The sequence below is a fragment of the Hemicordylus capensis genome, chromosome 3 (genome assembly GCF_027244095.1).
Source record: "Hemicordylus capensis ecotype Gifberg chromosome 3, rHemCap1.1.pri, whole genome shotgun sequence".
Classification (NCBI taxonomy): Eukaryota; Metazoa; Chordata; class Lepidosauria; order Squamata; family Cordylidae; genus Hemicordylus; species Hemicordylus capensis.
In genome coordinates this window covers 248,499,239-248,523,336 of record NC_069659.1, presented here as the reverse complement: position 1 = coordinate 248,523,336, position 24,098 = coordinate 248,499,239, and the positions used below count along the sequence as shown (strand labels likewise).

Genomic DNA, 24,098 nt, shown 5'->3' with positions numbered 1-24,098 from the left:
AACCTTCTGGTTACAGGGCGGCAGTTTTACCACTGCGCCACCAGGGGCTCCTATACATTGGGGATAACTTATTCCCAATGTATAGCTGGACTGGCAGAGGCTCTTTTGAGCAAGGGATTGATCTGCGAAGGCACTAATGAGACACAACAAACCAGACATACCCCCAGATATGCAACCACATACACTAAGGGAAGCACTGTCATCTGTGTTTGGCTTGGATGGACAGGAGGTATTGATACTGTGTGTACCCAGGACGTTTGTGCCCAGGACAGCTGACAAAAAAAATCATGCAAAAGATGTGTTGATTGTGGGTGACTGGCCTGTAGAATGCACCTGAACAGCTCCTAGTTTGCCTTCAGGTCAGCCACAGTGTGTCATTTCAGCTGAAATGCTGAGAACTGAGATGCTGGTCAGGATCCTCATTAGTTTGGGGTTTAAAATGTTCTTTTTTCTTTGTTAACAGTTCATATTCTCAGTGAGTTGTGCATGGCACAGGGCAGCATACTTGAGATGTGGGGGTCACCAATACACTGCCCCAGAGTGAAATGTTACATTATTGTGGGTTATGTGGCCTGAAAAAGGGGAGGGCATCCAATATAACCAATGGGACTACTTGAGAGTAGGAAATCCAACTCATGTGTAAAAAATGACTCTGGATGAGGGTTAAAAATCACAGGACTGACCAATTTCCTTGAAATAAAAATGCACAGAGTCCTGCCATCTTGGACTACATGTGTGTCCAATTTCAGAATTCTAAGCCCAGCCATTCTGGAAATATAAAGGGTTGGGCAAAGTGTCGGAGGGGGGTGTTGCATTTTTTTAATGAAGGCAAAGGGTAAATTTCTTCACATGGGGGTGCAATGATGGTCGGGGGTGGGAGGCTTCAGTTCCAGAAGTTTTTGTAATTTTCTGCCAAGCCACTGATTGACTTTTTTTGTAGGTTTTTAAAAAATTGAAAAAAATCATTTTTAAAAATCAACAGATCTGCTTCAAAATCAATACACAGATGACTAATAACCTGTCCTACATCTCTGCAATGTCAGTAGTCTAGGCCAGGCCATTCCAGAAATATAAAAGGGGCCCTCTTTTTCCTTGGGAAAAATCATAAGGTCCTCTAAGACCCCCAGGTCCATGCCTAAAAGCACCCCTGAAGTCATCCTTCAGCAGAACAAGCCTGAGTGGAATGGAATGTATGTTTTGCACTACATAACATTGTAACTAACATCTGTGAATTAACATTGAAATCCTGAGGGGTAGACATTTTCCATCAGTGTCTCCCAGAGCCTTGAAGGACACCTGGTCACATCTCATCCAAGCAGTCAGAACCAATGACCTGACCCTATTGTAGTACATCACTGTGGATCACCCCAGCAATGGTCTGACACATCTGGACAGCTGCATCCTACCAGAGGTCTGAGAAAGACACTTTAGCCAACTGTACAGAAATGAATTAGGGAACCACAGATGCCCTTAGCATGACATAGAGCAGGGATTCTCAACATTGGGTCCCCAGATGTTATTGGACTTCAACTCCCAGAATCCCCAACCAAGGCCACTGGGGCTGGGGACTGTGGGAGTTGAAGTCCAATAACATCTGGGGACCCAACGTTGAGAATCCCTGACATAGAGGACCTGCCTGCCCGGCCACCAGTGACGCCTGCTGAGGCCAAGGATCTGATCTCTCAGCTAAGACCTGGGAAGGCTCCTGGTGATGATCTAATCTTCCTTGAGCTAATCAAAAATAACTCAGCGTGGTGGGCTCCCATTCTGTGTTTCCAATGCTGTTTTACAACTGGAGGCAGGCCTGATGAAAGTGAAGGACAGAGTATGGCTGTCCATAATTTCTGGCTAAGACTATCCTTCTTCCCAATGGGCCTAGCCCCCTTAACAATGGAGGATGGATACCAATCGACCTGGAAGGGAACCCCGTTGGCGAAACTAACATCACTTGGGCTCTCCCCCACCCCTACTACGTTCCCTGGGTTATGAGCAGGCCAGGGCACTTGTTAAACAGCACATAATGGGTGTGGAGTGCCAAACTGACCTAGGTAGCACTCCCATCCTCCTTATCTCTGAAAGCCTAAGGTACATAGTGGCACCTGCTGCATATCAAATGTAGCTAGAGGTTCCTAACCACTGAACAGCTTTCACCTTGGCTAACTGCCAAGTGTTAGATGGAAGCTACAAGGAATGTCTGTGCCCCTGAAATGCTGGGCAAGTTGAAACCACCGAGCACATCCTCCTACACTGCCTATTTTATAGAGATATCTGCAATACCCTCATTCTCTCACTACTTACAAGGTTGCCAGGCCACACAAGCCCATACATCTCCCTATTACTCTCTGACTGCAGTCCTTTTACTATACATAATGTTGCCAAGTTTTGCACAGCAGTGTGCAAAATTCACCAGGATCTGACTGCCCACTATGCTGGCCTTGGGCCGAAATAAACAAATAAACAGACTGCCCGCAAGAATTAATTAGTTTATACCTGCACTACCACCAATCCTGCCAAGTTATACAGTTTTCATTTCACCATACTTTAATCAAATTTTAATTCTAATCTTCACTTTTTTATAGCTTCTCAAAATTTTTCATTTTATGCTCAGTTTCTACTTCTTAGCCTCTATGCATTTATTTTATCATATATTTTAATTAATTTTATAACACTCCATAAATCTTAGTTCTATAACATTAAGATTTCAGCTTTAACTTTACAGTTATTCCACAGTCATAGACAGTTTTCAACGCTACTGTTATGTTTTATCTTATGCTGGTCAAAGACTGAAATAAAGATATTGATTGATTGATTGATTGATTGATTAAAATAAAACATACTAGAGTTGGGCCATCTGGCTGTGGCCTTCAGATTCATGTCACCTCTACAATCCTATGATAAATAATCCTACACACAGACACAGTATGGAACTGGAAGAACGTCAAGGCTAACTGTTAGGCAGGATTAATACCCAAAACAACACAAACAGATTAAATGATAAAACAGCAGAATATGGTAAAGACAAATATATTTATAGAATGCTGCTAGCAGAGAGAAGAAAGCACCAAAAGGTGAACCAATTGCAAAGGTACCTGTAAGGCAGGAAGTTAATTGATAAGAGTAAAATAGATCCAGACAGTAAAAGCCCAGTTATGCAGACATGACAGGAAGTGAAGGTTTTGTGTAGCAAATCATTCTGTTTTCAACATTCTTACATGAACGGAGTTGGGGGAAGAAACCCAATTTCAGAATAAGTTTTTTGCTTCTCCTGCTTGATATTCAAGCTTATATTTCTTTCACTATCCTCAGCTCCAAGTACAGTGAAGGTTTTATCTCAGTAGGGGTCTCCACTTTGTAGAGATGGTTTTGAGAGACTGTCATAGGGAAATGAAAATAAAGCCGAAACAACATTATTGTGGACACATCAAAGATGGAGCTGAACACACCAAAGGGATAAGTTGCTCTCTAAAAGTATAATCAGAATTCTGTTATTTATAAGCTTATAAGTCTTAAAAGTGCTTAAACTGGCCATGAAAATATTCAATTAAATCGTATTACACAAACCTAGAATAAATGGATTTAGGGACCACAGGGGAAGTTTCTGACCCTGTTTTAAGATTACGCCATATGCAAGGTATCTGGAAAGAAGCTAATCACAGCACTCTGCATGGTTAGCTTGTTATTTCCCACCCACAGGCATCAAGTGGTTTTAACTTAGCAAGTCATTTTCCTTTAATATTATTTAACAGGCTGTTTGCTTTACATACTCAACAAAAACGTGTGATTTTTTTAAAACACAAAGTGGAGTGATTTAAACAAGGATCTCCATACTACAAGACAAGCTATTCTTTTGACATTGCTTCTTAATAAATGGATTAAATGAGCCATGAATACTGGCATTTAACCAATAATAAAAACTATCTTTATTTATTTAAAATGTATCAGATTTGCTTCACCTAAAAAGGCTAATTGAAAAGGCTATTCAGGTCAGCTGCTGGTATTAAAGTCGACTGAATCACATTAAATGCTATTTAAAAGATGTGAACAGGCTAAAAGAAAAATTAAACCAGGGCCATTAAAATTTAATTTGACTTAGCAATGCCATTAACATTTTGGTTTTATGCAATGGCAGGTTTTCTAAAAATATGTCCGTATAATTTAGAACCCCAGAGTTGTCAAGTGGATAGCCCTTGTGTAGGAAAAATGACGATGTGTGACCTTAAGGGGAAATTAAGAATCAAAAGTTATAACTTCCCTGGCTCCCATGGGTATCTGACAGCCTCCTCTTATGCAGTATGTAGATGAATACACTCACATGTGCTTTTCACGATAAGCAGATCTTTTGCCTTTTTAAACAACTCCCACTTGCTTTACCTTTAATCCCTTTCCTGTTATTGCTTTGTGATCCTTGTTTGCATATCATCACTAACATTCTTTGAGGCACCACAGGAGGCCATGTAGATGGGCAGTTATACAGCTGAGATAATTACCAGCTAGCATGTGTCTAGCTTAGAAGAATCAAGTTAATCAGCAGCTACTCCTTGTAGAGTATTTGAGAATTACTTCTGAGTAGTAACAATCTATCAGTTTGCTCATGATGAAGAAAATGAAAAAATGACAGTGAATTATGTTATTATGCAAAGGATTGTGGCCACTCCAGTGTGATGTGGAGTAAGGTTCCAGTGAGAAGCCCATTGGATTCTGTACCAACTGCATACAGACTGTCTTCCTTAGAATGCAGTAAAATACCCAAAGGAAAATATTATAGTTCTAGATGAAGAAAAAGATGGTCAGCCCCATTTCCCTTTCCTTTTTCATCCTATCGGAGAAAACAGAGGGGGGAGGGATGGAAGCTGGGATTTGATTCTGCAGGGCTTTCGGCATAATTAGAAATAAATTTCCTTCCACTCTCATTTCTCTCTCTGCCCCATGGGTCACAGAAGCTCTGATAGAGCCAAATTCTTAGCAGGAAACTTCATTCTCTCCCATGGAAGAATAAGGGGGAACATACTCTTGGAGGATCCATAGAGCAGTGTTATGCCTATATTATTTTTATATCCATGATTTTATTTTGGATGAAGGAGCTGACCTGCTATGCATTACAGAGACCTGGTTGGGGGAGGCTAGTGATACAGTCTGGTCCCAGCTTCTTCCAGCAGGATACTCTATGGTGGAACAAGTAAGAGGATGTGGGTGAAGAGGTGGTGTGGCTGTATTCTACAAGAACACTGTCTCCTTTACCAGGATCCCTGTTAGGGAACTGGCTCATATTGAGTTTCAGGTCAATGCCCGGGAGGCTATAGCTCCATTAACCTCATTTAAGGGGAGGGTGTTTTAGGCAGGCTAGCTGCCTTGGGAGTACCGGGCTCGCCCGCAAGCCCAGTGGTTCCCGCAATAAATGGAAAGCAGGCTAAGTTCCATTCACCTGCTTTCTGTTGATCATGGGAATAGCCTCTAGGTCTCCCTTAGATTCAAAATAAATGTATGAGCGGTGCTTTGACTTAAACATACACTGCTGATTTATAAGTGTGTACATTGCTTGTTGCTTGGAATGTAATTAGATTACTTCCATTTAGTAGAAAGTAATCTAATAAAATCATTTGTACATAGGCTGCATATGTGCATGCATGCCCTATAATAACTATATATTTCTTACAAAAATTAACACCATTGAGCTATACTTAACGGAAAGTAAGCAAATACAGGAATTCTGAGATAGGACCCCCTCCCCAATCCCCTACACAAACCTTTCTGGCTATCTTTATACACATCTACCTAGGATAATCTCTTGCTCCTAGAGTAGCACTTCAGCTTCACATTGAAAGCAGTCCCACTGGGGCATGTGAACAATGGGGTTTCTACTATGTCTGTGATATCCACACTGTCTCCCCTCATGTAGACATCTACAGAGAGATCTACACTGCAGTAGGGATGTGCAAAAAATTTCGGGCACAGAATGATCTGTGCCCGAAACGAACAATTTCAGGTGATACGGGGCCGAACCGAATCACCCCCAATGTCCCCCGATATTTTTCGGGCATGAGCCGAATCACCCGAATTTCGGACCCAAAAAATTCAGGTGATTCGGTTCATGGTTAATTTTTGGCGATTTTTTGAAGCTTTAGTGACTTTGGGGCAGTTCAGGGGCATAGCATGGGATCTGGGCAAAAGGAGTGGGGTGGGGTGGTAGTGCCTAATGGGTGCAGGCTACCACCCCAATTTCAGGGGGATTGGGCAAAGGGCTGATTTTTGGTAAATTTCTGAAATTTTCATGTCTTTGGGGCAGATTGGGGCAGAAAGTGGGGCCTGTGGCAGAATAGTGGGGTGGGGTGGTAGTGCCTAATGGGTGGAGGCTACCACCCCAATTTCAGGGGGTTTGGACAAAGGGGTGATTTTTTGAGAATTTTTGAAGTTTTAGTGACTTTGGGGCAGTTTGGGGGCAGAAAGTGGATCTGCCTCAAAAGAGTGGGGTGGGGTGGTAGTGCCTAATGGGTGGAGGCTACCACCCCAATTTCAGGGGGATTGGGCAGAGGGCTGATCTTTTGGGAATATTTGAAGTTTGGGTGTCTTTGGGGCAGGTTGGGGGCAGAAAGTGGATCTGCCCCAGAGGAGTGGGGTGGGCTGGTAGATAGTGCCTGATGGGTGGAGGCTACCACCCATCCCCAATTTAAGAGTGACTGGGCAGAGGGGTGAATTTTGGTGAATTTATTTTTATGAGGTTTGTCTTCATAAGGTGAAGTGTGCTAAATTGATTACTTCCTCATATTATTCATAGTAATTGAGGTGTGAAAAAGTGAAAGTGGGGTCATGAAAGTTGTTTAATTGAAAAAAATCTCATTTGCTATGATAGAATGAGAATTCACACCTCAGAAAAAACTTCTGAGGTGTGAATTCTCATTGTATCATAGCAAATGAGATTTTTTTCAATTAGACAACTCTCATGACCCCACTTTCACTTTTTCACACTCTCTATCTATATATATAATTCTCCTGGGTGTGCCCAGGAAAAATGCGTCCCGGCAGCCCAGCTGATTGGCTGGGCTGCGGGGGCGCCTGATTGGTCCTGGCGGCACACCCAGGAGAACGGCGGCGGCCATGGCCGCTAGTGGGCCCGGCCTGGCAGCGATGGGGACAGGCCGAGGAGCTGAGGCGCCGGGCCTGGCCGGGCAAGGCGAGGAGGTGGCAGGGGAAGCCGCGCAAGGCGGCGGTGGGCCCAGCTGGGGCCGGGGGGCCCGGCTGGAGCCGTGGGCGGCGGCGGGCCTGGCCGGAGGAGGCGGCGGGCCCGGCCGGGAGGAGGCGGCAGGGGAAGCTGGGCGAGGCGGCGGCGGGCCTGGTCGGGAGGAGGCGGCAGGGGAGGCCGGGGGAGGCGGCGGGCCTGGGGGAAGCCAGAGGAGGCGGCGGGCCCGGCTGGAGGAGGCGGCGAGGGAAGCTGGGCGAGACGGCGGCGGGCCCGGCCGGAGCCGAGGGCGGCGGTGATGGGCCTGGGCAGAGCCCAACTAGAGGCACAGATGCTCTGTGCCCGGGCCCACTAGTTACTATGAATAATATGAGGAAGTAATCAATTTAGCACACTTCACCTTATGAAGACAAACCTCATAAAAATAAATTCACCAAAATTCACCCCTCTGCCCAATCACTCTTAAATTGGGGATGGGCGGTAGCCTCCACCCATCAGGCACTATCTACCAGCCCACCCCACTCCTTTGGGGCAGATCCACTTTCTGCCCCCAATCTGCCCCAAAGACACCAAAACTTCAAATATTCCCAAAAAATCAGCCCTCTGCCCAATCCCCCTGAAATTGGGGTGGTAGCCTCCACCCATTAGGCACTACCACCCCACCCCACTCTTTTGAGGCAGATCCACTTTCTGCCCCCAAACTGCCCCAAAGTCACTAAAACTTCAAAAATTCTCAAAAAATCACCCCTTTGTCCAAACCCCCTGAAATTGGGGTGGTAGCCTCCACCCATTAGGCACTACCACCCCACCCCACTATTCTGCCCTAGGCCCCACTTTCTGCCCCAATCTGCCCCAAAGACATGAAAATTTCAGTAATTTACCAAAAATCAGCCCTTTGCCCAATCCCCCTGAAATTGGGGTGGTAGCCTGCACCCATTAGGCACTACCACCCCACCCCACTCCTTTTGCCCAGATCCCATGCTATGCCCCTGAACTGCCCCAAAGTCACTAAAACTTCAAAAATTTGCCAAAAATCAGGACTTTGCCCAATCCCCCTGAAATTGGGATGGTAGACTCTACCCATTGGGCACTACCTCCCCACCCCAACATTTTGCCCCTGGGCCCCTTTTTACCCCCCCGAATAGATTCGGATTCAGATTCGGATTAAATCAAAATCCGAACCGAATCAAGGGTGATTCGGGTGACCCAGATTCGGGCACAAAACAGAACAGGGGTGATTCGGTTCGGGTCCGAGCCGAATCACCCGAAAACCCGAATTGCACACCCCTACACTGCAGTTACAGACAGCTATGGTTACTGAAGGGTACACCCCATCCATGCTTCCACAACTCCTAAAAGTAGTGACTATCATCTAATCCATATGAGGGATTGAGCCTAATACCTCCTATACCTTCCCCCTCTGAAAATCTTTCCTTCCATACCCCCTTTCTTGGTCTGTGTTTATAGGTATTATTTGGGAAATGTGGGGAAAGATTACTGGAAAACAAGACACCTTTTAAAAATTCTGTCTGCTTTGCAGGCTGCAATGAGATCAACCCAAGTTCATGGCTTGAGTGAACTGGAAGCACTGAATAAGCACACATAGTCCTTAGACAAAGTTGTAAGCACATATGCCCTTGAAGCCTTCTGTTAATTCAAGCACAGTCTTATACTGATCCTATAGCTAACCACATTACAGGTCACTCATTTCTGTTTCACAAGAAGCCTTTGAAGAAAGTGCTGGAGCAGTTACTCCAGGTAAATACATCTGAAAAGAGTTCTGTAGACTGAAACTTTTAAAAAGAAGGTTATATGACAGAGTGTCCCTAGGGAGAAGTCTGTTCTGCAGTGGACTGGTTTACTAGAGGCAGAGCTGAGGGCATGGAACATGTCCAAAGGCTTTTCTCAGCCTCTGCCCTTGACAGAACTGCCTAATCCCTCTAGGATTTGTCTGAGTTACAGAATGTGCAAACGACTTGATTGGCGCAAGTGTTCACCGAGCAACATTACCACAAAGCTCTCTTAAAGCAGATTTCCTCCCACAAAAATGAAAAACAACAGCTTGATCGAAACTGCTGTCTTCTTCAGAACAGCACAGTGGAGAATAAACAGAAATTACAGTAATTTGGACTTGGGCATCTGGGTACAAATTCTCTCTTTCCTTACTACAGCGAATGGTTTAGACTAAAAAGCCATAAAACAATGATAGTATCTAAGGTATGCTCAAAGTGCCAAAGTGTGTGCTAACTTCCAAATACCATAAGAGATATCGAGGCGATTCTCACGATCGCCAAAAAGTGAGAGCCTAGCCCACTTTTTGGCGATTGTGTGCTGCCACGGGAGCCATGCGGCTCCTGGCAGCAAACCGCCAAAACTACCCCTCCCCTTAGCCGAGTTTAACGGAGCTCCGTTAACCTCGGCATTCTGCTTGTGTGTCGCCACGGAGCACAGCAACACACAAGCAGACCCCTGGCCTGGAGGCTGCAAGCAGCCTCCCGGGCTCGGGGTCTCTCCAGGATGCCCTGCACACTCACGTGGGGCATCTTGGAACTTCCAGGGGCCATGTGGCCCCCGATCCCCGCAGCCCCCGCCGGCTCCGTGATGGAGCTGGCAGTCGTGTGGGCAGCCGATCCGGCCGCCCAGGGCTGCAGGCTTGCTCGTCTGCGGGGAGATTGGACTAAGCCCGTTCTCTCCGCCTAACCCCATCTGGTGAGTCTCACTGATTGTGAGTTCCTTGGTTAGACTGAGAACAATTTCACCATATTATTCCACTGCAGATCTAAAAAAATAGATCTAGGCTACTCTCAGAGGCGTAACTATAGGGGGGCAGGGGGGCACGTGCCCCGGGCGCCATCTTTTCTGGTCACGTGGGGGGCGCCGCCATGACAAAAAAAACCCTAATTTTTTTGTTAATACAAATGTTTCCTGCTCGGTGCAGCAGCGCTGCAGCAGTAAAGGGAGTGCATCGGCGCCCCCTCCCCCACGAGCGGTCCCTTCCGCACCGCCCGCGCCCCCCATTGCTTTGCTGGTGCCTGGCGGCCAGTCAGTGGTCTGGCTTGGTGGCGGCAGCGGGCGCTTGTGAGGAAAAACCTAAGTATAATGTAGTATGTTGGGGGCGCGGGGGGCGCCATTTCAGTGCTTGCCCCGGGCGCTGTTTTCCCTAGTTACGCCTCTGGCTACTCTTGTTAAGTTGTAGATGACAATCCATACTTGTTCATCTTTTAGGGCCCTGTCAGACTTTGCCTGGATCCCAGATTCCATCTGAAACCAAGGGAAATCCTTGATGTTGTTCCAAGACTTTGGAATGCACTTTCACAACAAGTGAGCAACACAGCTCAGGCAAAGGTGGGATGAAGTCCTACCTGTGGCTCAGATTCAGACCCTGTGTCACTTGGATAGCCTAAGATATGTATATTGTTTATTGCTGGACCTGGAAAAAGTGAATTCACTGCCCATTGCTAGAATGCAACTTCCTTTCATCACTCAGGCTTACATATTTTGAGTACTCACTGCTTTTGGATCTCCTGATCATAGCCAGCCAGGAATGGTTATGGATCTGCCTGGTGGTATAAGTGATCTCAGTGTGACAACCCAGTGAGGTAGCATTAAATTAAAAGATAGTGTTTGCCAAAGGCAACTTAGTGCTCTTCATAGTTGTGCAGGAATTTGGACCCAGGCCTCTCCAGCCCAAGACTGTATTTCCTACTTTGGCCATCTAGAAACCTTTTCCCTGGCATCCTAGCCTTTCTTGGGAAGGAAGTTTTTAAGGTGTAGGAAGCATCCATTTCTGCAATTTCTCACTTACATTTTGAGTGGTACCGTCTGTAACAGATGCTTTTTGAAACATGTAGATCAGCCCTAAGAGAAATGTGAAAGCAGCAGGATTTAGAAGACAAGCTTCTGTTCTACCTCTTTGCTCCCCACCACAAGGGAGCAGCAGCCACCTTCTTCAGCTTGACCTTTTAAAGGATCTTTTCCCCATAGAGTCAGGGAATGGCATGGGTGCTCCTGGGATTTGTAGTATTTTCTGAGGCTGCAGCAATGTCTCAAGCTGGTCCCTGTAAGTTTTTTTTATGGGTGAGTGGAGGAGTAGGTCAAAGTGAAGCTGAAGGGTTCAGCCCAGTTTGCTTCACTTCATCCCCACTTTGCCACACCACCACCACCAGACGGCAGTTTAGGTCAAGGGAGAATCAAACCCAAATAGCACCCCAAAGCTTTTCAGAGCCCTAGAAACAATCACAATTCTAATCACATTACAGAGTGAATCACACATTTCTTCACTGCTAAGAAATGGGCATGGGTGGTGTTCTTTTAACTATAATTAATACCCCATCATTAGAAGTCCAGTTATTACACCCACTTGTTCTCAGAGCCTTTGAAGTTGTTCTCAGGATTAACCAAGGCACTAGGATCTCATTTCTCCTTTCCCCCATCAATATGCTAGCATCAATTTATAGCATAGCTATATTATAAGCATTGCTTATAATTTAGAAAAAGTTGATTTGAAACTACTCAAATTTTTTTGCAATAGGGTTATACTTTCCCAAAAGTAACAGGCACACAGTCTGGGGGTACTTCTGGATCCAAACCTCTTCCTGGTGTCCCAGGTTGAGGCAGTGGCCAGAGGTGCTTTCTATGAGCTTTGGCTGATACATTTGGGTACATTTGGCTGATACATCTATCGGCTTTGGCTGATACATCAATTTCTTGAGATAAATGACCTCAGAACAGTAGTACATATGCTGGTAACCTCCAGACTTGACAACTGCAATACGCTCTATGTGGGCCTGTCTTTGTACATAATCTGGAAACTGCAGTTGATACAGAATGTGGCAGTCAGATTGGTCTCTGGGTCATCTTGGAGGGGCCATATTACTCCTATACTAAAAGACCTACAATGGCTACCAATAATTTTCCAGACAAAATACAAGGTGCTATAATAACCTATAAAGCCACAAACAGCTTAGGCCCTGGGTATTTAAGAGCATGGGGCTATTCTGACGATCGGGGAAAATCGGACTAGGAAAGCCTAGCCCAATTTTTCCCGATCGTGAGAACCACCGGGCTCGGCTGCAAGCCCGGTAGTTCTCGAGCAGTTAACCCACTCAAGTACCCCTGCCCTTAGCCCGGGTTTGCGGAGCAAGCACTCCACAAAACCAGGCTCCCTTGTTGTGAGTAGCGGCGCCACGGCTCCGTGCCACAGCTACTCACGAGTAGACCCCCAAGGGGAGGGGAGGCGAAAAGCTGCCTCCCAGCTCCGGGAGTCTCCCCAGTATGCCCTGTGCGCTCACGCAGAGCATACTGGGGCTTCCAGGGGCCGTGCGGCCCCCGAGCTCATGGACTGTGAGACTCTCTTCCATGTCTTCTTCTCAATGATTCCCCCTGCCCACTGAAATCATCTGGAGAGGTTTGTCTGCAATTGCTATTGGCTCTTCTTATGGCTACTAAGGAATAGGCCTTCTCTGTTGCTGCCTTGATATTCTGGTCAATATGCAATATTCTGGTGCTCCCTGCTGAAATAAGAGCCTTCCCATCTCTGGCAAGTCTAAAGACTTATTTTTTCACCCGAGTCTTTTAACTGGACTGTGGTTTTAAATTGTTTTAAGGTTTTCTTTTTAATCTGTTTTATGTTGTAAATCACCCAGAGATGGACATTTAGAGTGGACTACAAATTTGAAAAATAAATAAAACAAACAAATATTTTTAGTAGTGTGGATATAAAACTTCTCTCCAGACCCTTTTTATTGCTCAAGTTAAAACATAAAAAGCAAACTGCAACAGACGTTTTGACGTATATGTTAGAGGTTGTTGATTTTTACCCACAATAGGTAAAACAGCAGAGCACTAAGGAATGAGCACACTCCAGTTACAGAGTAGGTAGCAGAGGATGGTTTGGATATTGCAGCTGTTTAGAGAAAAACACATAGAGATCCTTGTATGACTAAACACTAAATGTTTATTGGTTAAATACACTTAGATAGGAAAGACCTATCTCTAATCTAAAGGACTACATAGTGGATAGGTAAGGAGAGAGAGAGATGTTTCCATCTGCTCTCTAGAGGAAAGGAAGGATTGTGACTCAGCACAGGAAGTGCTGCAGAGTCAGTTCAGGGATCATAGAGTAGGGACAGATAGGGAGACCCTGACTCACTGTGTCTACTCCCAATGCCCCTAGTGGTCATTAGGACAGTTGGTGCAAAAGGTCAATGCACTGGAAGTTCATCTCCAACAGTATATCTCAGTTGCCTCCCCACCCCAATGGCACCATCATATAGCTAAGTCTGATGGACTATGTAGTTAAGTTAGCTTTGGTCTTGAAAGGTTCTTGAGAATTCAAGGTGCCTAAGTACCTAATGGTGCAGTGGGGAAATGCTTGACTAAAAAGCAGAAGGTTGCTGGTTCAAATCCCCACTGGTAATATATCAGGCAGCAGCGATATAGGAAGATGCTGAAAGGCATCAGCTCAAATTGTGCAGGAGGAGGCAATGGTAAACCCCTCCTGTATTCTACCAAAGAAAACCACAGGGCATCGACTTGACAGTGCACTTTACCTTACCTTAAGTGCCTCTTGGAAACTGGCTCGGAGATTCATGAGCCAACACTACAAAATATTTTGCTTCTATTTCTGTATGAGAAACCTATCATTATTCAGCACTGCATAATATGCAACAGTCCTCATTGATAATTCATATTATCATAGACTAATTCTTTAAAACTTTCTTGCAACATATTTTCTGAAATACTTTGTAATGTGTTCAGTCCACAGCCTTACCAAGTAAACACAAAAATGCATTTGCAGTGACAGTGTGGGTGGGAAAGGAGGAGATATATTTAGTCTTTCATCACAAATGTTCTAAATTTATGCAAGACTTTCTGCTCTGCAATTTGTGTTTCAAAAACCACCCTGATATGAGTGAGATTGCTGAAAGGCAGTTTTATCAACTACTGACCTGGTGCACCATATATACAAAAGCTAAAAGTCAAAAATCACAGAGTAAATGGGGAACATTTGAAAGTCAGTTATGTTTTCTTTCTCAGTAAGAATATGGCTTCCATGTAACCCAATCCTAAACATATATACAGTACTCAGAAGCAATCTCAGAAGCAATCCTCAGTGGGATTTTTGTCCAGGTACATCATACAGAATTTCAGTCTTTGTCTTCTAAGTATGTTCCTAAGAAATGGGCTTCACGCTAACAAAAAGTCATGATAGGACACTCCCTAGTGTGAAACAAGGGTACTAGCATAGCCTTTTACATGCCAGGAAATCTCTTTCCATGGCCAAGCATCAAAAGACGTAAAATCCTTGCAGTCTCTTAAGTGATTCAGTTCCAGGGAGGCTTTCCTTTCCTTTAAAAAGATATAGATTCGCTCTGAAATTGCTTAGTGTCTGTTTCTGCCTAAAACCGCAATACATAAGCCATTTACCATAAAACACTTAGATGCAAGTTTGTTTTGGTGTCATTTGCCATACATAGATCCACATATAGATAAAATATCAGCTTGCCATATTTTGAGCCTGTTCTCATGATCATATGGAGGTGGGCTGGAGGAGAGGCACATTCCTATCCTATGCATACCAGACGACCCAGGTCCCCAGTTAGGCTTACTTACTTACCTAACCACCACATGATCGGACTGCTGTGTACACCGGAAGGGAAGAAAACCTCAAGCTGGCTATGCCAGGAAAGGAAAGATTGTGCCGTTAAGCCAGTGTTGACTCCTGGCGACCACAGAGCCATGTGGTTTTCTTGGTAGAATACAGGAGTGGTTTACCATTGCCTCCTCCATGCAGTATGAGATGATGCCTTTCAGCAACTTCCTATATCACTGCTGCCCGATATAGGAGTTTCCCATATTCTGGGAAACACACCAGAAGGGATTTGCAACCTCTCTAGGCAGGTTGCTTCTCTGCTGTGCTATTAGCGGGCTGCCTTCACCAGTACTTACAATGTATTTCATGAGCAGCAGAGAAGCAGCCATTAGTATAGTAATAGCTGTCCTCTCTCTGGCCCTGCTTTCCATCTGACTTTATGGTTAACATGGCCATCAGTAGCCCAACAGAGCAGTTTAAAACACACCAGTGCTGCAGATGTCCAAAACAAAAGGTAGAACAGGCACCTTAGGTTTGGAGCTTTGGGTATGATACAGTAGAGAATATGACTGGATTGTTAAATCTGTGCTGAAGCTATATCTGATTGCATCACCATGCACACCAGAACACAGGTCACTATCACCATGAAACAACTTTTGAACATTCATATCCAAGTATGACAAATACTTAGGTGGACCTCAATTCTTTGCAAGTCAAAGAGATAGATATACATCTCAATACATGTTTAATAAGACAAACAAATGCAACACATGGGCTGAACAGATTGCTGAAAACTACCTTAGCTTGTGCTGTCACATTTTGTTGATGTGGTATGTATATGAAGCTTGGGAACAAAGTTGGATGACTAATGTATGTTTCCCTTTATATTAATGCATCAAAACGTACATAACCAAGACACTAACAGTATTCAGTACTTTTTTTAATACAGATAAGAGAACAGACTTACTGAAAGCTCATAAGATCCCTCTTTTGAATACTACTAGCAAACCCATACATCTATGTTACTATAACCATTAAAATGAACTGCCTGAGACTTCAGGCTGATTGTCCTGAGGCTTGATACTTTTGAGATTATTAAGCGAACAAGCCATTCCTGCATTCTTTTATGATCAAGAAAGAATACTGAAAACTTGAAAAACAAGGTAGCAATTCTGGGGGTCACACATATGTCTAAAGAAAATTTAACACCTCAGAAATTGATATATGTGTCTCAGGGAGGACTCATTTCAGCCTTCAGCGTGTTGCCCAAAACCTAGCTTGTCTACTTCTAGATCATTAGACTGAAGGTCAAAAATTCCCAGTCACATGAGAACTTCATGATCACAGGCCAAAGAACAGCTCTGAGGGCCAATTTAGATAGGAAAATATTGTGACACATTATGCGGGTTTACACAATCCTGGGAATTATGGTTGAATGCCGATTACCTACTTCAGTGTGGTCATATGAACCTGTGCCATACCAGAAATCTCAGTCCCAGTCCCAGGAAGAAAACTAGCATTAGGAATGAAGTGGAGTGAAACAGAACAGAAACTTAGGCTTGTTAAGTTTATTGAACAAAGTTATTAAAGTCTCTAACTTAAGTATTACCAAATTATAAACAACAGTCCTACTCTGAGTAAAAGATCATCCTAACAGAAACAAGTTATTATAGTAAGAACTAATCTGCCTACTTTCTTTTCACTATCCCTACAACTGGACTAAATTTGGTCCAAATCAGTTAGGCAGTTCACAAGTTAGCCTACTTGCACCTCAAATGTGCATGTGTCCGCCATCTTGAATTGGGGTGGATGACATCATTACCAATGATGTGTTTGAGGTGTCCCTATGTGTCCCTACAACTCTACCAAATTTTGGTCCAAATCGGTTCCCACTTACACCTCAAATGTTCATGTGTCTGCCATCTTGAATCAGGATGAATGACATCATTACACACTAAGCCCTTGAACCATCCCTATGTGTCCCTAAACCTGTAGCAAATTTGGTTCAAATTGGTTAGGTAGTTCACAAGTTAGCCCAATTGCGCCTCAAATGTTCACGTGTAAACCATTTTGGGGTGTGTGTGTGTGTGTGTGTGTGTGTGTGTGTGTGTGTGTGTGTGACATCATCACAAACTATGCCATTGAGGTGTCCCTGTGTGTCAGTCACTACAATTGTATCAAATTTGGTTCAAATTGGTTAGGCGGTCCACAGGTTAGCCCACTTGAGCCCCAAACATTCACTAATCCACTATCTTGTATCAGGGTAGATGACATCATTACAAATTACACCACTGAGGCATCCCTATGTCTTAATCACTACTGTACCAAATTTGGTTCAAATTGGTTAGCCGGTCGACTAGTTAGCCCATTGAGGCTCAAACGTTCACACATCTTCCATCTTGAATCAAGGTGGATGACATCATTACAAACTACACTGTTGAGGTGTCCCTGTGTGTCACTAATTACAATTGTACCAAATTTGGTTCAAATCAGTTAGACGGTCCACAAGTTAGCTCACTTGTGCCTCAAATGTTCACGTGTCCACCACCTTGAATCAGAATGGATGACATCATCACAAATGATGCCATTGAGGCATCCTTATGTGTCTCTACAGCTGTAGCAAATTTGCTTCAAATCAGTTAGGCAGTTCACAAGTTAGCCCACTTGCGCCTCAAACATTTACACATCCGTCATCTTTAATCAGGGTGAATGACATCATCACAGACTACCTCGTTGAGGTGTCCCTGTGTGTCACTCACTACAACTGTACCAAATTTAGTTCATATCGGTTAGACAGTCCACAGGTTAGCCCACTTGAGCTTCAAATGTTCACACATCCGGCATCTTTAATAGGGGTAGATGACACAATCACAAATTATGCCATTGAGGCATCCATATGTGTCTCTACAGCTGTTAGCAAATTTGGTTCAAATCAGTTTGGTGGTTCCCAAGTTAACCCATTTGCCCCTCAAACGCTTATGCGTCCATCATCTTGAATCGGGGTGGATGGCATCATCACAAACTACACCGTTGAGGTGTCCCTATGTGTCCCTACAACTGTACCCAATTTGGCTCGTATTGGTTCAGGCACTGCGAAGTTGACACACACACATACACACGAAAGTTCAGACAGATACACACACAGAATGCTGGGTGATCTCATAAGCTTACTGGAAAGTAGGCTAAAAATAACATTCTCAAGCATCCAGTAAGGAATACAAACTGGCCAATGAATCTACAGAAATGATGACTGACACGAACATTCTAAACTCTACCCCAAGCCTAATCACAGATATGCATACAATACATCAATGGCAAGAACAAAGACAATGTATATACACATAAATCCAAACAGGGGATCCAGGATCCAAAGTAGGGTGGCTGATCTTGGGACACTCCAAACCACAATCCACTGTGCCATGCCCATGTGACAGCACAGCAGCCAGGTCTACTGCCTGTGGGACCAGTAGTATGGGATGCTGCTTGCCCACTTGGGGAACAGGAGAGATGAGTGGGATATGTATGTGATTGTGCAATATATGACTGGGGATGGACAGGGATGGGGTGTCATGGCAACTGCCCACCCCCAAGATGGCCCCTGCCTGCTGCCAAGAATGCCTTTGACTAAAGGAGTTCCCAGAGATTGGAGAGTTCTGTCCTTTAACCAATGAAGGGGGGGACCAAAGCCCTCTTCCAAAAATTGTACTCCCCATATAAGGCACTGGGGATGGTCCAAATCATGCAGAGGACAGTTAATTTATGCTGCCGCAGAGAGGCAATGCCAAGTTGATGGGGAGAAGCATACTCCTCCATGCTAAGCCTATCAGAAAGCAATATGTCCTTAGAGCATATGCCTGCCCCTTGCCTCTGGTCAACTGGGCCAATCAAAGTGGCCAGCAGCAGGGGTGGTGTCCCTCCATACCCTACCTTCCCAGGGGTGAGGGCTACTAGAGAGGCATCTGGGTCCTTGGAGGATTGATGGCCACCACACAAAGCCACCAACTGGCCTGGAGAAGTCATAGTGCATGTGGAGCAGCAGCAAACTCCAGCAGGGACAGTGATCATCTGATCTGCCTCACACCTGGATTTGGTACAAATATGCCCCAAAGTATTCTCAAAAGATTCTCATGGAGAATATATGAGGTGGGAAATTCCAAGAATATCCCATTCCAATTGTTCTCCGTAGAATGTTCTCTGAATAATTCTCATGCTGTGGCTTTATTTGCAAATGAAAAGTTAATCTGTACCTTTTTGCAAATCAATTACTCACAAATTAGCAGTTTAGCACCAGGAATTTGCTCTGGCAGTGTGGCCATGCTCAGATTTATATAAACAGATTGGTACTGTAGGACACAAAAATTCTATTATTTCCCTGTGGATCCCCAGTTGTGGGGTGTCCAGTTGTGGGGAGTCCAGTTGTGGCTGGACTCCAGCGCCCATCACCTTATCATCCATCACAGCAGGGCATGATGGGAGCCACAGCTGGGGACCCAAGTTTGAGAACCCCTGTCTTCTGGAATTTAAATCCTGCCCTTTCTCCCTGCAGCTCCCTGGAGTATTTCTACATATACACATTTTCAAGAATTTTTAAAGAAAACTATAGCAAAGCCTCACCTCGAGCCTCTTAACTAATCTCGAGCCTCCCATCTCACCTCAAGCCTCCCACTATGGATGCTAGAGGCAAGGCTGTAGGTGAGTTGGGAGGCAAGACAATGTGGGAGGCAGGAGGCAAGGGTAGGCGGAGGATCAAGGCAAGGCACGGAGAGGTGGGAGGCTCAAGGCAAGGCTTTAAGGTAGGAAGCAAGGCTGGAGGCAAGATGGGAGAGCCACAGTGAGGCAGGAGGTGAGACTGAAGGCGAGGCAGGGTGGAAGGCACAAGGTGAGGTGGGAGGCTCAAAGCAAGGTGAGGCAAGGTGAGAGGTGAGGCGAGGCAGAAGGCTCAAGGAAAGGTGGGAAGCTCAAGGTGAGGCAGGAGGTTCAAAGCAAAGTGAGGTGGGAGGTTCGAGACAGGAGGAGAGGTGAGGCTGGAGGTGAGGCAGGAGGACAGGTGAGAGGCTGGAGGCAAAGTGGGAGAAGCATGGCAGGGCAGGAGGCATGAGGCAGGTGGAAGGCTGGAGGAGAGGCAGTAGGTTCAAGGTGAGGCTGGAGGCAAGCCAAGAGGCTAGAGGTAGGAGGCTCTAGGCAAGGTGAGGCTGGAAGCAAGGCTGGAAGTGAAGCAGGGCAGGAGACACAAGGCGAGGTGGGAGGCTGGAGGTCTGAGGTGAGGTGAGGCAAGGCGAGGTTGGAAGTGAGGCAACACTAGATGCAGGAGATGAGGCTTGCTATAGTTTGCGTTAAAAATCCTTGAAAGGGGTTTGTGTCTGTGTGTGTTAAATAGATAGATACTCCGGGGAGCTGCAGGGAGAAAGGGCAGAATTTAAATTCCAGAAGACAGGGGTTCTCAAAGCTTGGGTTCCCAGCTGTGGCTCCCATCATGCCCTGCTGCGATGGACGATAGGGTGATGGGCCCTCATAATGATCATGTGAACAAGCACATGGTGTATTATCTAACATTATAGTTGAAACTGAAAATAAAAAATGGCCTTGAATATATTTAACCATTATACTCTGCTTAATTCTTTCTTTGCATATGTCTATGCCGTCAAATATAATCTCTTAGGAAAAGACAAGCAGACAAAAATTCTATTATTCTATAGGGGTAGAATCAAATGCAGCACAGCACAAGAGGGATGTGGAAAATCTGGTGATATATCATACTGAGTAAAAGTTTCTTATCTCCATAATCCTCTATGTTCTTGTCTGCTAATTACTTTTTTTCTGTTCTGAGCAGAACTAAGGCATTCCAAGAGTTTAAAAACATTATTCAAATTAATCTAAAGAACAAATCATAGCATTGTCTTCTATGACTAAATCAAGCACATTTTACAAATGTACTGATATATTTTCACTGAATGATTTTCTGCAGGTCAAACATTGCCAAAAAGCCTATGGTTGGTTTGTGATACTTACCTTCTGAAACCACCAGTCAAAGTTATTAAAGCACTGGGGGAAAATTTCCGCACGGTATCTTTAACAATCTGGCCTGCTGAATCCGCTTCTGCCTTAGATACACAGCTAACAAGGTCTTCATAGTGTAGTAACCCTGAAAAGCAATTTTATGTGATAGGTTTGGTATAATGAGGGTAGTCCAGTAGACAACATATAAGGCTTGAAACTAGGCAACTAAATTTCAAGTCCAGACTGAAACACAAACTCATTGGATGGCCTTGGTCAACTCACTGTTGGCCTTTGTTTGCCATCTGTCAATGTGGGATTAAAAATTAGCAACCTCACAGGACTGGAATAGTGATTATAAAATGCTGTAGGAATGCCTTAAGACAAATAAACAACTTTTAATAAAGTTTCACTCACACTGCCATAATGAAAATTGACCAGTCTACCCCCCAAGTAGGGCTTCCTGATATTTCACATAACAAGCTTTTCTTTATTAAAAGAAAGTCATTTTTTTAAAATAGAAAAAGGACTGATTCTACCCATGCAGATTCATGCAGGAGGAAAACGAAAGGAGACTAGGGAGGAAGACAATGGATTGCTGTTCAGCAAGGGACCTGCAACTGAGATTCTCACAAGATCTCATTCCATGAATCTTGTGGCACTAATGACGCCAGACAGAATGACAACACTTGTGTTGTCTCATACAGAAGATCTGTGGCTGAAAAGGGAAGTACATGTAGAAAACCCAGCAATCCCTGGGCATCCAGGGCACTTTCCAGGTTACCCACTACAACAGTGTCACTAGGTGTCCTCCAAGTGTGCTTCCATATTGCCTGTGTTTTGTCATCACTGTTCCTGCACTATCAGCAAGGTGCCGTTCACATTTCTGATACCTTCTTTCAGGTTTTATTGATGCTTTACAGTCCTATAATGTTGCATGTGCGTTGCAAAAAAATAGCTGTATTTTCCCATTGTAGGAGTTTTGCACAAGCTAGAAAAAGACTGTTGCCCCTGCTGCTGGCTTTGCAAAACAAACAGCTTCAACCCTTTATTTACATTTTGAATGCGATCTGCCAAGCTGAAGCATTTTACCGTCATTGTAGTGGGTAATCTGGAAAGCGCCCAGCTAGTGGATGGATAGAGGGATAGAGAAGAGGACCAAGTGTGTAAATGTAACCCGTTCTTCTCCCTTCTGAAACCCAGAGGAGCAGCCCATGGGAAGGTTTCCCTGCACCTACAGAATTAACATTAAAATGTTTCATACATGGCCTAGGCAACAATAATCTAAACATATTTCAATAATACAGATGTTCAATTAATAGTTTTGTTACAAAATAAAATAACGATCAAAACTGACTGCTATATTAAGCCAGGCAAGACACTAGGAACCGTCACTGAAAGATGAAATAGCCGGCCTCCCTCAGCAAAGCACACCTCCCTGCACTTTATGTGAAACCTAGTGAGATGGTCTAACAGCTAGAGTATGCCGTTTCATTTAAAATTCTTCCTGAAAACCATACCAATACATATTGTAAAATCCTAGAGGCTACACCTTTAGCATAAATGCATCAAGATTCATGTTTTCCCTGCTCAAGGTTAGCAATGGAGGGGATTTGTTTTTTGTTTTTACAGCCGAAGAATGAACAACTCAATAAAATTGCAGCTATATGGAAGGAAAGAAGGAGCCAAAATTAATAAAATAATAGTAAATTATCCCTGAATTGTGAACTACCAAAAACCAGAATTTGATTCGTTCATGACTAAAGTTAAAAGAAAAATCAATTTTATGAAAGATTAATGCTTATGCATTTATTTTATGGCTCACAACAATGTTGGTATCGTTCATTTCACAAGGAGAATCTTTCAAATCCAAAATAAATTTGGATAACAGGGGGGGGGGGACTTATTTAAAAAGCAATTTTTAAAACTTCATAGCATATTCTATTAAAAACAAAACAAAACATACATAGACATAAGCTGTACAAATTATATATACATGTTTATCAATGAACTAATTATTCTAACAAATCAAATATCATGTTCAAAACTTAAAACAACTTTTTACCTGCTCTTTGCATTCTTGTCAGTTTCAAGTTCTTGAAGCTTTTTATTTCTTCCAGTGTCCGTAAACCCATCCTGTACCACTTTTCAGATGTCTTCAGTCCCACTCCAAAAACAGAAGTGAAGAGCTACACAGAGTTGAAAACTATTGTAATAAGCTGCACTGCACATCTTAAACCACTCCTGTAGAAACAGTTTTCATACTCCCTCTTTGAATTTTAAGACAAAGGAATCTCAGCCCCCCACTATCCATACTGCATTGCAAACAATGGCCAGTGAGGTCACTTCAGGTATGGATCTATAAAATATTGAGATAACACAATATTTTAGCAAGCATTTTCAGAGTGAAACTTCTTTCACTCTTCCAAAGTAATTGCTGTTGATGCAAACTCTTTAAATGAAACCTGTTAAAATAAATTATGTTCAGCTTTATAATAGGTAAAAGTCATACATGTTTTTTCTTCTAAAAACAGAATTCCCTACTATGATCACTCACCTTTAATCCAGATGACCAAAACAAGTGATAAAGGCTTTTTGTTTAGGATTTACAATATTAGGCAGGCCACCTAATGACTGCGTGGGGAATGCTCCCCGCCTAGGGAGCAAGAGGTTGCTGGTTCGAATCCCCGCTGGTATGTTGATTATGGGAAACACCTATATCGGGCAGCAGTAATATAGGAAGATGCTGAAAGGCATCATCTCATACTGCGCAGGAGATGGCAAACCCTTCCTGTATTCTACCAGGAGTCAACACTGACTTGATGGCACAACTTTAACTTTAATTTAATACTTAGGACATGCTACTAAGCACATGTTCCAGGATAGTGAAATTATAGATACTAGCTGGGCCACCCACCCACCACCACTTTTTCCTCCACCCCACCCCGGGTTTTCTGGCCGACCAGCTATCCGCTTCTCTCTCTCTCTCTCTCTCTCTCTCTCTCTCTCACTCACACACACACACACAAACGTTTTCTGTTGGGCCGGCCAGCCGGCCAGCCCACTTCTTCTCCCCCCACCCGCTTCTTGCCTCCACCCTGCGGTTTCTGGCTGGCAGGCTGGCCAGAAAGCTGGCCCACCAGCTCCTCCCGCCCACCCGCCCACTCCTGGTAGCAGCCACCACCTCCTGCCAGCCGGGCCGGGTCGGCCCACTGCCACCTTCTCCTCCCAGCAGCTGGGCTGCCCGCCGCTACCTCTTGTTCCCACCGGCCAACCCGGCCAGCATCCCTATTCCCCCCATCCCCATTTCTAATCCTATCCGGCAGCTCCCTCGCA

General features: G+C 44.4%; 1 protein-coding gene across 5 annotated transcripts in view; it reads right to left on the bottom strand.

The window, feature by feature from the left end:
• DNTT (DNA nucleotidylexotransferase) overlaps positions 1 to 24,098 on the bottom strand; it is a 291,853-nt gene that overhangs the window by 130,919 nt on the left and 136,836 nt on the right. For all 5 annotated transcript variants that reach the window (XM_053304897.1, XM_053304900.1, XM_053304899.1 and 2 more), the window contains 2 exons: positions 22,828 to 22,951; positions 20,778 to 20,910 (listed from right to left, as the gene is read on the bottom strand). In XM_053304897.1, the coding sequence (XP_053160872.1) occupies positions 20,778 to 20,910; positions 22,828 to 22,951 (257 nt within the window). The remainder of the gene's footprint in view (positions 1 to 20,777; positions 20,911 to 22,827; positions 22,952 to 24,098) is intronic.